The following is a 15,220-nucleotide window of genomic DNA, read 5'->3' as shown; positions in this document are numbered from 1 at the left end:
TCCATCTTCTCATACATGACAATGGAAAGCTCATTAGGTTTGAAAAGTGGTTAAAAATGCAGTTGGAAAACAAAGGTATGTGGGATCCAGACTCGAAGCGTTGTACCAGAATCGCGCTCTGATATGTTACACCGTTGGTGCGAAGACACCAGAGGATATCGAAGCGGAGATCTTCAGCCCCAGAACAAAAATGCCTAAATGTCATACCACCCAGAAAACTTCCGAGAATTTTCAAGATCGAAGTTTTTGCCACAAGTTATTGTGCAGTGATCAACCTGCAATGAGGCTACACTAATGAGAGATTCGTTATACTCAGTCATACCCAAGGGAATATTTTCAATTATGGTTAGTTCGTCAACGGACCTTGAATGCATTAAGAGATTGAATCGTCTTGGAGCCAGTACTGCACTATGGGTACCGGACCACAGAGTGGTGGATGGAAATGGGCAAGTAGACGTATTGGCCAGAAAGGCAGCGGGCGAAAGATCCATACGACTCAAATCTAGTCAGGCAGGAAGTGGCATGCCTGAGAGAAAAACACTGGCTAGAGAGTGCAGGACTGAGGCAGGCAATGGGATGATGCAACACAACGCTTTATAAAGCCATGATTAACCACCCATAAAGCAGCCTTAGAATTTTAGAAGGCACTCACAGGTGACTGCAGATTCAAAAGTAACACGAACAAACTAGGCATGTTGTCCAAGAGCATCTTTAAGTTCTCCGACAGCTAGGATGAGACATATCGAATGCGCTGCGGTTGTGATATCTCATGTGACACCCAGTGCTGAGAATACTACAGTATTGGGGTTAGGCAATTTTAAAGACCGCCCACGTTTCCAATGATCACACATATTTTGATATATGAACTTATGGATCACGCACAAATATTAGACCGTATCGAGAAATCGAAAATTGGTTGATTACTCCATAATATGAAGTATTTTGTTTACAAAGTTTGTAAGAAAAACTGTTCCCCGAACAGACCACCTATTTGCATCTTTTCCGAGATTTTCATAATAAAATGCGTACGTTTTTTGAAACTTCCGAACCAATATTATCTCATAGGTATAAACTAACGGTCTAAAACCACTCAATATTTTGCATAAACGACTGCAGGGGTGAACAAAAAGCGAAATCTCATGTAGAGTGTACTGGCAACTTTTGTTTTTGGATAAGATTAGGTGGAACTGGTCGGTCAGTGAAAACGTCAGATAGACTGAGTGTGTCGTTAGTGTTATCAGAATTGGACTGACGCTCAAACGGAAAACTCCAATTAGGCACCAGGACTTATGTAACAGAATTCGTCCTCTTGGCAACTGCTAGAAGTTTCTAGGACCTAGCTTAATTGCCGCCTCGAGATCTGGCAACTCCGCCGCCCTTAGTAGCTGGAGCTTTGACCTGGCGAGCGCAGAGCCGGAACACCGAACGTGTTCAACCGTCTTTTCCTGCAGATCGTACTTCAATGACGAGGCCTAACTTATAAGCGTGTGACGTCAGAAAGCGGTACCCAATTTGCCCATCGTTAGCCTTAAGTCTTTTCTTGTTAGAGATGTAAGCAACTTTGTCAGTTTAATGTCGAAGGATTTGCACCGTTTCTGTTCGATGGATCGTATTTAGATTTAGATTAGATTTATTCATTTTCTTTCAAAAAGTTGTTTGGATATATGTATAAAATAGGAACTTAAATTAATAAAATTAGTAATAAATGATTTCGGCCAAACGGATTGGAATATCTACCGTCCATTCATCGAGTCCTACCCCTCCTTTGCCAACTCGTCGTCCTCTTCGTTACCTTCAATCTCTTTATGGCCAGGAACCCATTATAGATGTATGGTTCGTCCTGAACGAAATCTCTCCAATGCTTCGAGAATACATCTTGATGAAGTACTGTTCGCGATTATCGCCTGACTATCAGTATATATTTTTTGGATAAGGTCTAATATACGTACGAAGATATGTACCTAGTAAATAAGTGATGATCACATATCAAATTACATGAAAAAAATTGTCTCCTCACTATATTGGCATTCTTCGTGATCAAGACATTTGGGCGAAATTGATATTGTAATGCACCACAACACCAAACTTTCTATGGTTTTATGCCACTTCCGAAATTTTTTGTGGCACTTATCCTTGCTTGATCCTCCTTTGCATATGTTGCAAATAAAATATAACAGCAAATTTGCTTCCTTTTCGTGTATCTTATAAAAATAAGACATTCGACAGTGCGATAAAACCCTCGAATGGGATTCAAGGGGTCGTTGGACGCAATATGAAAGCTTATGGTTTCGCAGCTTCCCGAACCCAATTGTCACTCTCCTACCCGAGTCGCATCCTGTTACAAATATGAATGTATCATACACAAATTGTGGAAACGACTGGCCTATAAAGTTCAATGTCGTCATATTAAATCGTCCGAAAATGGTCGGGGAAGTACCTTAATAGTGATTGTTACCCGATCGTGCCGTATTTTTATCGGGCAAAGGACCATCAACAGCGACAACACTACAAGAATAGTCTTCCCTAGAAGCTTTCTACGACCAATGCAACTTGCTGTTTCTAGATCTGACAGCTGCATCACTCCCAATTGCTGCATTCAACCTGACAAGCCCACAGCACGAGCACAGAACATGCTCTATCGTTTCCTAGTCCAACCGCACTTTCTACATCTGCTATCACTGACCAAGCCTAATTTAAAAACATGTGTTGCCAGAAGGCAGTGTCCAGTCAGAATACCCGTCAGGAGTGTACAGTCATCTATTTATACCCAGCAGTACTTGTACACAGGGTATTATAACGTTGATTGGATAACGATTGGCTGTACAGGTATAAAGAATCGAGATAGATATAGACTTCCATATATCAAAATCATCAGTATCGAATAAAAATTTGATTGAGCCATGTCCGTCCGTCCGTCTGTCCGTTAACACGATAACTTGAGCAAATATTGAGATATCTTCACCAAATTTGGTACACGAGCTTATCTGGACTATAGATTGGTATTGAAAATATGCGAAATCGGATGATAACCGCGCCCATTTTTAATATATATAACATTTTGGAAAACACAAAAAGCTGATTATTTAGTAAATAATACACCTAGAATGTTGAAATTTGACGTGTGAACTGATATTGAGACGCTTGATAAAAATTTGAAAAAATTGTTTAAAATGGGCGTGGCACCGCCCGCTTGTGATAAAATCAATTTTACAAATATTATTAATCATAAATCAAAAATCGTTAAACCTATCGTAACAAAATTCGGCAGAGAGGTTGCCTTTACTATAAGGAGTGCTTTGAAGAAATATTTACGAAATCGGTTAGGGACCACACCCAGTTTAATATAAAAGATTTTTAAGAGGGACGTGGACGAATAAAGTAAGCTATATCTTTGCAAAAAAAGAGCTTTATATCAATGGTATTTCATTTTCCAAATGGATGTATAACAATAAATAGGAAAAACTTCAAATTTAAACAAATGGACGTGGCATCGCCCCTTTTATGACTAAGCAGTTTTCTATGTTTCGGGAGCCATAACTCGAAGAAAAATTAGTTCAGAATAGCACCATATGTATATGGGGTATTCCATCCCATTTCGACCAATTTTGAACCCGACCCCTTTAGAATTGGCTGAAAGTTTTTCTTCTTTTTCTAGCTTACGAAAGACGTTTTTCAGAATTTTTTCAATTTTTTCATCCAACTCAAAAAAAGTTATGAATTTTTAAAAAAACACCGTTTTTGTTTTCAAAATGCTATAATTTTTTCAAAAATTGACCGTTTGGGATCTTTTTAAAAAATTTGTTTTTAAATGTACTTTTCGGAAAAAATACAAAAAAATTTTTAAATTTTTTTTAATTTTTCAGTTTTTCGAGATTTTTCGAATTTCGCCATTTTTTTTCTCATAAAAAACTTCAATCAATTCTGCAATCATCCCCACTAATCCCGGCGTGGGCCGATTTTTTTTATATTTTTTTTTATTTAATTAAAAAAAAAAATTTCAAAAACAAAAATTTTTTTTTATCAATTTTATTTATATAACAAAAAATGTAAGAAAATGATTTTTAAGTAATTTTTTCTTTATATAATGGTAATCTACGATTAAAATAACCAGGATTAATAACTAACACAGTAAACATGTAAGTTTTCTAAAAATAATGTAACAAATTATGAATTTATTTTCTGGCGTTTAAATATTTTACAAATTCTTTGTTCTTCTGAATTTGAAAAGTTTTTAACATACAAACAACCATTTTTGTCAGGAATTATGCAATGTAATTGTTGAGTTCCTGTAATCGATTTTGTTTTCAAAAATCTTTCATTCAAATCTTTTACTGCTGTATTATAATCATCTTCTGGGTAAAACTTGACTGTAATGTTTGGCAAGTTGTCCGGATCAGAAGTCCATTTAAAAAGTCCTTCAGGTGTCGTTATTTGATTATCAACCGCGAGTTGGAGACTTGCTCTTGCTGCATATCGTTTGGTAATGCCACCAATACCATCATAGGGACCTTTGCCATGAGCAGTCGCAAAAAAGTGCCATTCATCTTCATGATAATATAAATTTACAAAGTTTTTGAAGTTTTTAAATTGTTGAGGAGCTCCATCAGAAAAATAATAAATCTTGTCACAACGTTCAGGAAAACTCTTCACATAATCAGTAATTATTTTAATAAAAACATGAACAGCAATGGCATCATGATTATTACAATCTGAAATAATTGCTAAGCTTTTGTGTTCAAGTTTGCCATTTACTTTATAATAAATTACTACCGGAAAAATTGTTGCCTGGTTATTGTTCCAGTGAAAACCAGATGCCGCATTTTGCACTACGAATGCGTAATTTTCTGCAAAATCACAAATAATAATAAATTCATTTAGTTCTAATGTTTCTTTCAACGTTTTTAAAAATTTAGCTTGCTCTTTGGCGATGAATGAGTGAGGTTGAAGAGTTTTTAATTCACCAAAAAAAATCTTCAACAAATTCTTCTTTAGGCTTAATAAAAGTTTCTAAACTGCTTCTCGGCTTTGATATCCAATACTTATAGGTAATGCTCTCAATTTCGTGGTTCTCAAAACATGTCAGTAAAATATTAATCAATTCATCTACCCCTGGACAGTTATTACATCTATCCAAATAACATTGAAACGATGGAATTTCACATATAATTATGCTCAAGCAATCGCTATAGTGTTGAACGGGCTTTTCTGCATTTCTCGTTAAAGAATTAATATTTGCACCTGAAATGATTAAGTTAAATGAAAATTTTCGCATTTATAATTATTAATAAATTTGATATTTACCAAGCATCATCAATTTAACGTTTTGATGGATCGTACATACACAGATGGTGTGTGTTCCACTTGTCCCTGCTAACACACAATGTTTAGGTCGCAAAGAAGCAAATTTCGAAAATCCAATTTTCTCTGCAGCGTTTACTTCCCGAAAACTTTGGTATAATTCTTTTAAGTTAGACAGGCCAAGTCTTTTTTGGACGTGCACTCGATTACCATCGTCACTTCGAACTGAAACAAAGTCTTTCATACCTGGCATCAGAGCACTGTACTCATCATCGTTACAAAAATTTTGAACTTTCAATATTACTCCCTATAAAAAAGATGTAATTGAATTTTCAATTGTATTTCAAATATAAATTTAAGTTATATATACCTAATTTCGATTCAGGTGTTGAAAGTATACCTTTTTCTTCAACCAACATTTTCGATAGCCTTGTCATATGTCTTGATAAATTCATAGTTTCACAAATACGCCTTTCAGTCCATTTTTCTGGCAATAATGTTAATATTTGTATTTTCAAAGACTTTTCCGTTTCTATATCGTTGAATTTGTCACACAGCATTTTAATTAAAGCACGAAAATTTTCACCATCATCATCGATCGATTCTTCATCAGTAGAAGACAGTAAATCCTTTTTCAAGTTCTCAGATATTTTATTTATTTTGTTGTACAAAAATTGATTGCCTTTTGAACTTCTTGATGGAACTGGTGATTGATTCAACAGTTGTAAAGCACGGTTTATTACAGGTAATTGAGTTGCAGCGCTAACTTGGGATGCCGAGGTTGATTGTAAATCATCTGTGTTACTGTTACTATCAATCTGATAATTGTTTTCATAACTGTTACTTGCGGGTTGCTTAACTATTTTCGAAGCTTCTTTACGACATGAACTGCATAATAAATAATAATCACCTAATCCTAACACTACTTTCATAGCGTAAGTTGCTGGACGCAAACCAATTTTTTTATAATGAGACTCCAACTCAAAAGGATTGCAACATCGATCGAACGTAGATAAGTATTGAATACGAATGTATGTGTATACCGGCCTAATGCAGTTGCTGGACAGCGAAAGCGAGTCATTTTAATTGTAGATTACCATAATATATAAAGAAAAGAATTCTTAAAAATCATTTTCTTACATTTTTTTGTTATATAAATAAAATTGATAAAAAAAAATTTGTATTTTTGAAAATTTATTTTTTCAATTAAATAAAAAAAATCAGCCCACTCCGGGATTAGTGGGGATGATTGCAGAATTGAATGAAGTTTTTTATGAGAAAAAAAAAAATGGCGAAATTCGAAAAATATCGAAAAACTGAAAAATTAAAAAAAAAACTTTAAAAATTTTTTTGTATTTTTTTCGAAAAGTACATTTGAAAACAAATTTAAAAAAAAAAGATCCCAAACGGTCAATTTTTGAAAAATTTATATATTTTGAAAACAAAAACGGTGTTTTTTTAAAAATTCATAACTTTTTTTAGTTGGATGAAAAAATTTGAAAAAATGCTGAAAAACGTCTTTCGTAAGCTAGAAAAAGAAGAAAAACTTTCAGCCAATTCTAAAGGGGTCGGGTTCAAAATTGGTCGAAATGGGATGAAATACCCCATATGTATTATTGTGTAGTCTTGTAACACTATTAAGCACACAAAACAAACAACAACAGCATTTCAAGTGTACAGCTGGGTATATAATGTTCGGTTTCACCTTAACTAGGACTTCCTTACTTGTTTTAATGATAGAAGTAACTTTGTTAGTCTTAGGTTGTTAGATCTATGCATTATCTTCGATACTTTACAGCACCGCCCTTGAGTCCACGTCTTTCCCGCTTAGTCGATTACGTGCAACTCTCGCCTTCTCTTAATCTCGTCTCCAATTTAATTGGGACATCTACGGCGAAAGTTTCGAGGAATGTGCCCTATTGAGCTAGTTCATCCACTTTTTCATTCCCATCTTTTCCCCATATGCCATGTTGAAACATGTAATGTTAATTTGTACATAGCTCAATATTTGTTGTTTTGAAACATTTTTCAAATTTAATTATTATATTTGTGAAACATTTGCTTGACCCTTTGAACTTTATTATCAAAAATTGTATGACATCAGTAATATAATAGTGGCCCTACTTTACGGTCCAATTAAGAGAATGATTAAGACACAGTGCGCGCATTTTCGGTAATTTGAAAGTAAAATTTTGAGGAACTTCCATGAGCACATATGTACATCTTCTGCTTACTCTTAGTTTTCTCCTAACGCATGCGAAGAGGTGAATATATTCCGATTCTATAGAAAATCCGATTTGATCCACTAACGTCAAAAAAATCTAATCCTGAAGTAGAAGACAATTTTATTCAAAATCACACTAACGTTCCAACTGGTGTTCAGCAGTTATTAAACTGGTCATTCAATAAAGACTCAACAGTTCCTACAACTGATATTTTCAACTAAAACAGTTATTTCATGGCCACTCTTTAAATAACTGTTAAAAAACGGCACTGAACGTTTCGGTTTCTCACAGAGAACGGCAGTTTCATGCACGAGTGACAATAACCGAAATGCCAATACCGAAAATGCCAAAAAATACAAATTACGTTCGACGAGATATCGGTTTTTTTCGTAATAATGTTATCGACAACTCATCTGCTAGTTGTCAAACACTTCAATATAAAATCGATAACACATTGATAACCCGTTGATGACAAGCCGATAAGAAACCAATAACAAACTGGTGACTCGGTGATAACAAGCTTATAGCAAACCGATAGCTCCAATAATTTCGATAATAAGCCGATAAAAAAACGAGTTCAAGTCGAAAACGAGAGGATAACACGTTAAAAACAAACCAATAATGCACCGAGGCCAAGTCGAAAATTCACCGATATCGGTTGTTATCGATAACAAAGCGATGACACGTCTATATTTTTGCAACAATAACCGATAACAGGCCGATAAGTCTTCTTACATTAATGAATTTTTTCGAACCCTATTTATTTAATGATAATCAGCGTAAATAACCCCAAAAAAGTCTCCAAAATGATCTCAACATTACACAAAATAAGTCTCGAAAAGATACACAACAAGCCTAGAAATGTTATCAAAATGGTCCCGGAAATATCCCAACATTACTGCAAAGAAGTCTGGAAATGATCTGAAAATGGTCCCGGAATTAGTTCCCGTGTGGTTCTGGACCCGTATCGTGCTATACGATCCGTGATCGAAGTAAATTTTTAAAGTTATGGATCTAATGAGTACTGGTAGCCACCATTTGACATTTTTCCTTAGCCCGATTTACCATTTCCGAACTATTGCGACTTAAAAAATTTATTTCGATCACGAATCGTATAATACGATACGGGCCCTGGTTTAAGTTTTGAGAAAAACAAATATTTGCAGATACTCATGTTATCAAATGTTAAGTTTAAGGTTTAAATTATGTTAATTTAGCAAAGCAGACGACAAATTTATCATTTCCGAAGCCTATTTCCGTCGCAAAATAACACGATTGAAAAAATTATTGGCAATAAATCACACTAAACGATCGCACTGATATTGAGAAATTATTTCAAAATAAAAATCAATGTGAAAACCCGAAAAAATTAAAAAGAAAAAATGTTGGACTAAGAAAGCTCTTTTTTAAGCTTGGAAAGCGGCTGTTATCCGTGAGAAACCGACCCGTAGCGTAGATACAATTGATTTAACGACAAAACGAATAAACACAATTACTTTAGTTACAAAATGGCTCCGATATCTTAGCAAATACTGGAAGTGTTCTAGGATCCGGCTTATTTGCTACCTGGAGATGTGATAATACTGACGCACTTACTAAACATATCCGTGGGCTCGCTAGTGCGGGACAGAAATACAAAATGTGCTGAATCGTTTCCTGTTGAAGCCCGCAACTTCTACATCTGCTGCCACTGACTAGGCCTTATTTATAAAAATACCAGAGTACCTCGCAGACTTTATTCTGCCCGAAAACTGGTTTGCCTACATTTAGAAATTGGGGCTCGCTTACCCTCTTCAATCTCTTTTTTACTCTATCTTCCATTTTTCTTATAATTCTTGTTCTTCCCTTATTCCATTTGTCTGTCTCCCACTCCTACTCCCACTCACCAATCTCACTTTCACTCTCAATCCCATTCCTACTCCTACAACAACTGCTACTTCCGCCAAACTTCAAATTCCCATTCCCACTTCCAGTTCTAGTCCCATTCCCACTTCAACTTCCTCTCTCACTCCCATTCCCTCTTCGTCTCTCACCTCAATTTCCTCATATATGGAATATGTATACCCAATATCGAACACCTGCTTCACTTGGCACACCGATATCACCATGAATTAGATTTTTTTGGATAGGTCGGTCCCAGGTCCACTTCCCGGAATGAAAAGTTTCGCAAATAATTAGTTAATCACGGAAGTACCCCTATACCTAATTTCAAGCAAATCACACTATAAGCGGCTCCTGGTCCACTTCCCGGAATGAAAATAAATACGATTTTTTGGAATAGGTCGGTTCTGGTCCACTTCCCGAAAGAAAAACCATGCCTATTACCGTTCTGAGGGCATAATATAGAACAGCGTACATTTTCGCGTTATTCGGTGGCTTGGTTTAGGTTTAGTGCTCGGATCCCGTACATACTTTCACATTTATACATATACATAGCTTACGAAAGAAGGCTCTTCATCTTCAGAGATAGGAGCAACTTTTTTAGTCTCGTATCGCAAGAGTTATATGTGGTAGTATAGACTTTGCGGCCGAGCGCTAAAATCCAAACCTTTCCTGATTTGCTTATCATATACAACTCATGCCTCCTTCTTTTTTCCGCCCAAACGGTTTAGGGCATCTTTCGTAAATTGATCGATTTCTGTGCCCTCCTTTGCCAACTTATTGGCGTTTTCACTACCTTCCTCCCTTTTATCACGAACCCAGTAAACAAGTACGATCTGCCTTCAATCGAGAGCGTAGGCGATAGGCCTCAAGTGTATCCCAGCATTCTCTTGCATGCTTGCAGTGCTCTCTTAACACTCTCCTCCACATGGAATTTCGTTGACCATTTACTTCTATTTTAATTCCTAGATGTTGTGTGCTGTAGCAGTTAATAAAAAGAGCGTAACGCCGTAAAAAAAACTTTTGCTGTCAAATCCTTTGAAAAAAGTGTACACTTTTTCAATTAAATTAAACACTGTGGACGACTGTGGACGAGTCAAACGCACAATTAGATTTTGTGCTCGGAGTCAAATATGAATGGCCATTCATATCACCATTTAAATTCTGAATTGTATACAAAAATACATACATATGTAGATACATGGGCGTAGTCAGCCAGAAGTTAAAAGTTGCAAGCTTAAATTTACGACACATCAGGAACTGAAAAGAGATATCGGCGGCTAATTTTGAGAACTTTCCCTCACAAACTCTATTTTCAGACCTCCTATACCACGACTTGGTGATGTCCATATAAAGATAGCTATCGATCAATATCACCAATATATGTATGAATGTTCATAAATCCACGGTAATACGACTTTATGAACAAGTATCAGTTCTGCAGGGTGTTAGTTAATTCTTGTTACGAAAGTTTTGTTTCATTTAATCACACTTGCCCTGCGTAATCTGACTACGCCCATGTACGTTTGTATGCACATAATAGTAATTTATACGCATAAACAAGTCAACAAGCTGAATGATATATAATAATCGTGAACAACAACAAAATGCGTACAATAAAATTCGATCAATTATAAATATAACGCCCTGATATGTCTGAGCGTTGCAGAACCCAACAAACATTAAAATAAGATTTCTCACTAAGGAATGATATTTCTTTTTTAATACAGGGACTTGAAAGGACTTTTTTAAATTGGAACTGTCGGCAATAGTCTAGTTGAGGGGTCGAGTGCTAATACGTTTCCAAAAATATCGAGAGAGGTGTCAAACGACGCGTCTTGACATCAGTATTAATAATTCGAAGGCGGAAAATAAAAATTTTAACTCGTTCAAAAGATGTTAACGAAAAACCGGAAAAGACCGGCGGGTACCTCCGAAACCGGCCTTTGGCCGCGCTTATGTGTCCAACACCGGATTCGCACAAAACACTTATGTTCACAATTATTTTTGTGGGTACACAAAACAACAACAACCACATGAAAATCGCCAACTTCAACTGCAAATATATCCCGACGGAGATAAAATTTTTCTTTTCCGCCTTCGGATTATTGTTCTCGCGTTTTTTTACACCTCTATCGATAGTTTTTGACCCGTATTAGCAGTCGATCGCTCAACTAGACTTTTACCGGAACTGTCTAGGCTTACGATTGAATTCGTTCTACAAAACAACTTCAGCTTTTGAAAAATCTTCACTCAGTTTTCTATGGGTAACAACGATTACGATTACTAGAGGCTTAAGCTTTTTTTTCTAGTGTGCTATTATACTTGCTTACTAAGGATGTTACTGAGCTTCGGTTTCAATTTTAAAATATCAGAGCTTTCAATTAATTTACACTCCTGTTCCCAATTTATCGTCAGTAGAAATGACCTCTATGAAAAGTTGGTGAAGTGCCTTGGTTTAGAACAGAGCCCTAGATACGCGGGTATCGAGCAGTTCGAGTACACGTTTGGAGCTCGTTCGTTGCTCAACTGCACAGACATTAGCTCAAAGTTCTCGAGCTTTTGAACAATTCGAGCTGCCAGATAAAATTTGAAACATTAATTTGTCCATATATATTTGTTAAAATTATTATGCTTGTTTACTCCCATATTAACTCGCACTCCAACTCCCGTTAACACTTCCACTCTCACTCCCACACCCACTACCGCACCTACTACTAATTCCATTTTCAATTCCACTCCCACTCTCATTCCCGCTCCAAATCCCATCTCAGTCCCTTTCCCGCAATCTCTCTCCTCCCACCTTCATTCCTACTCCCATTGCCACTCTCGCTCTCATTGCGACTCCATCTCCATTCTCAGTCCCACTATCGCAATCTCTCGCTCTGATTTCCTCATAAATGGAATCTATATTCCAAACATTGAATACCTGCTTCAAATTATTGCGGAGATAAAGCCAATTTAAATTGTTCCTAATAGCGGCGTGTCAGCCTCAACATTACCAAATTCGATAAAGCTTAATATATATACATAAGTATCAATAGTTTCAGCCAAACATTCGAATTTTTGGCAAGATGAATTTTATATGGTACCGCCTACAAAATTTGATTTTCCTAAACCATCCTTAAACCATAAAAACGAAAAAAAAAAATTATCAAAATCGATCAGGCCGTTTTTGAGATTTAGCGAGACCAACGAATAGCAAGCAATAAAATTTTATAAATAATGATTTGTAATAAGACATTATCAGCCAAGTTCCGGCTTTCGAATTCGATTCTCAAATCTACAAAAATTCGTTTACTAATCGATTCGAAATTTTTTTGGAGAAATCCCGATTAGGCCTGTATAATTTCTCAATTTTTTTTTAACTAATGCTGTTATGTTGGCGGCCGCTGTGGTGTGATGGTAGGGTGCGTCGCCATCCCCACCGAAGATCCTGTGTTCACGCCCCGGGAACAGCAACATCAAAATTTTAGACGCAAATTTTTTCAATTAGAAGAAATTTTGTCTAAGCCGGGTCGCCACTGGGCAGTGTTTGATAACCACTCCAATTATATTTTTGCCATGAAAAGCTCTCACTGAAAACTCATCTGCCTTGCAGATGCCGTTCGAAGTTGGCATAAAACAAGTAGGTCCTGTCCCGCCAATTTGGAGAGAAAATTAAAAGGAGCACGACGCAAATTGGAAGAGAAGCTCGGCCTAAAACCTCTTCGGAGTTTATCGCCCCTTACATTTATTCTTATTTTTTTTTTTTTTTTTGATTAATGTTATTATATGTATTTTTTATGAAGCTCAATCGAAAAATATATTCTGATTTTGTTATTAATTTATTTTAAATTTATTACAGACAAATATTCGTATCAAGGAAGAACCTGACGATGGCGCCAAAGATAATGCACCGCCAATGTGCAGTTTATCGGACATGTCCGATCATGAAGCGTCAATTGGTAAGTCTATAAATTTTTTTTTTCTTCAAATTAAATTATTATTTTTATTTAAAAACTTAAGAATAACAAGCATTTTAAAACAATGCGTATTCAAGGAAAATTGCTTTTCATGCGTCGTATTTATATAGAATTTTCTTTTATGCCCGCAGTAACTGATTCAGCTGATATCATCATAAACTGATTTTACCTACATGTAAAATCATGTGAAAAAACCTTCAGCTTTTTATTTCAGCTTTTTTATACTTAAACTCTAAATATACTGTAGTAAATGACTTTACGTTATAAATTGATAGCTTTTGGTCAGGGAGCGTAACAGTTCAATTATGTAAGTGTTTTGAAGAACTTCCTTTTCCAAAATTTGCTGCAAAAGTGCACTATCGAGATAGGACTCAAACAAAATTCTAAGGTTTTATCGATAAAATGCTTGGGCTGAAGCGTTGCTATAATATTGTAACGAGTTTTGGGAATTTCTGATTATTATTCACCTTCTGTTAACGTTCGAAGCGCTGAACTGTCGAATAAATACCTCCAATATTCAGTATGGCAAAATAGTCTTTATTTACAACTTTACTGTGGCAGTAGTACTTCACAATTACAATTATCGCGTACTTCCCTAATAGCGTGTTTAAAATCAAAGTGATTCATTATTCCTCAGCTTGCGCTAGTTTTATACTCTCCGATACCTTGTTCACCCATTTTTCCTAAGGCACAGACTTTTGGCGAACAGCTGCTTATTTATGTCTTCTTTATGTATCTGATATTTACGTTTCTCTTCTAGTTATATGCGTGTGAATGTGAAATATTCTCTTTGTTGTTGGCTTAGCGGTTTACATGTATGTGTGGCAGCTTGCTTTGATGGGTTACATGTACATATTTCTGGCTGCTTACTTTGCTGTTGTTGTGCATTTATTTACTAGCAGCATAGTGATGTGTAAAACTGCTAATATTCGCCACAATATAAAGATAGAAAGCTCTGCAAATTATTTCTTATGCAAAATTCTAAAAGTTGTGCCAGAGACGTTTCAAGCTTATTGCGAGCACTCTGCCGTCAGCTTTAGATGAGAAGTTTTTGAAAAAAATTTAAAGCAGGCCATTCTTTAAAAGTTTGCTGAGTTGTTCTTAGATAAGAAGCTTAGACCTAATTTACATATAAAGACGAGATTAGCTTTCTTTTCGTACTTCTCTTAATCAGTTTTGTAAATAGATTTCTCATATAAAATTTCCCTTCGATAATCGGCAATTATGACCAAATTTCAGAGATGTATTTTTTTTTTAATAGAAAAAATACCAGCCCTAGAATGTAATCTCTAATTGGCAGCACGAAATAAAAGAGAAATGTGAAAGTTTGACGCTGGTAATCTAGTTCATAGGGATGGGACATATGTAGATAAGGGCATGTGTAAACGTGGTCTTAGGCTTGTTATGTACTAAACAGAAAATTTTTGCAATCTTGCAATCATTCTATATTTAAATTTCCATAGTAAATCTATTATTCTCGTTTTCCGTCTCTGCAGTTGGTAGTGATTTCAGTAATTAAAAATCCACTTGATTAATAACCGAGTATAAAATTGTCCGTTAACTTTGTATTTTTTGCTGTTTTTAAGTAATTGTTTAGAAAATATTTACATTGTTATCGTAAGAATTGTTTTTTAAAGTTTACGAAAAAAGCCAGTGTGCGTTACATATGTACATATTTGTACATATATGCACGTTAAGGTGGAAATTAAATAATAAATTGAAATCAAAATTTTCACGTTATAGTATCGGTCCCATGAGAGGCGTACCAGTGTAATTGTTAGCGATGAAACGATACTAGTAAATACAAGAAGATCGAAAAAAATTAGTTTAAACGCAAATTTCTTTCTGCGC

At 35.6% G+C, this 15,220-nt stretch overlaps 1 protein-coding gene across 1 annotated transcript in view; it reads left to right on the top strand.

Moving 5' to 3' along the window:
- The window catches only part of pnt (pointed), a 531,360-nt gene that overhangs the window by 89,991 nt on the left and 426,149 nt on the right, over nucleotides 1–15,220 (top strand). Inside the window, exon 3 of the mRNA XM_067762142.1 lies at nucleotides 13,252–13,351. Coding sequence (XP_067618243.1) covers nucleotides 13,252–13,351 — 100 coding nt within the window. The remainder of the gene's footprint in view (nucleotides 1–13,251; nucleotides 13,352–15,220) is intronic.

This window comes from Eurosta solidaginis, chromosome 1 (assembly GCF_040869045.1).
Source record: "Eurosta solidaginis isolate ZX-2024a chromosome 1, ASM4086904v1, whole genome shotgun sequence".
Taxonomy (NCBI): Eukaryota; Metazoa; Arthropoda; class Insecta; order Diptera; family Tephritidae; genus Eurosta; species Eurosta solidaginis.
Note: the sequence above shows the minus strand (reverse complement) of the source record. Positions and strands in the feature narration are given on the sequence as shown.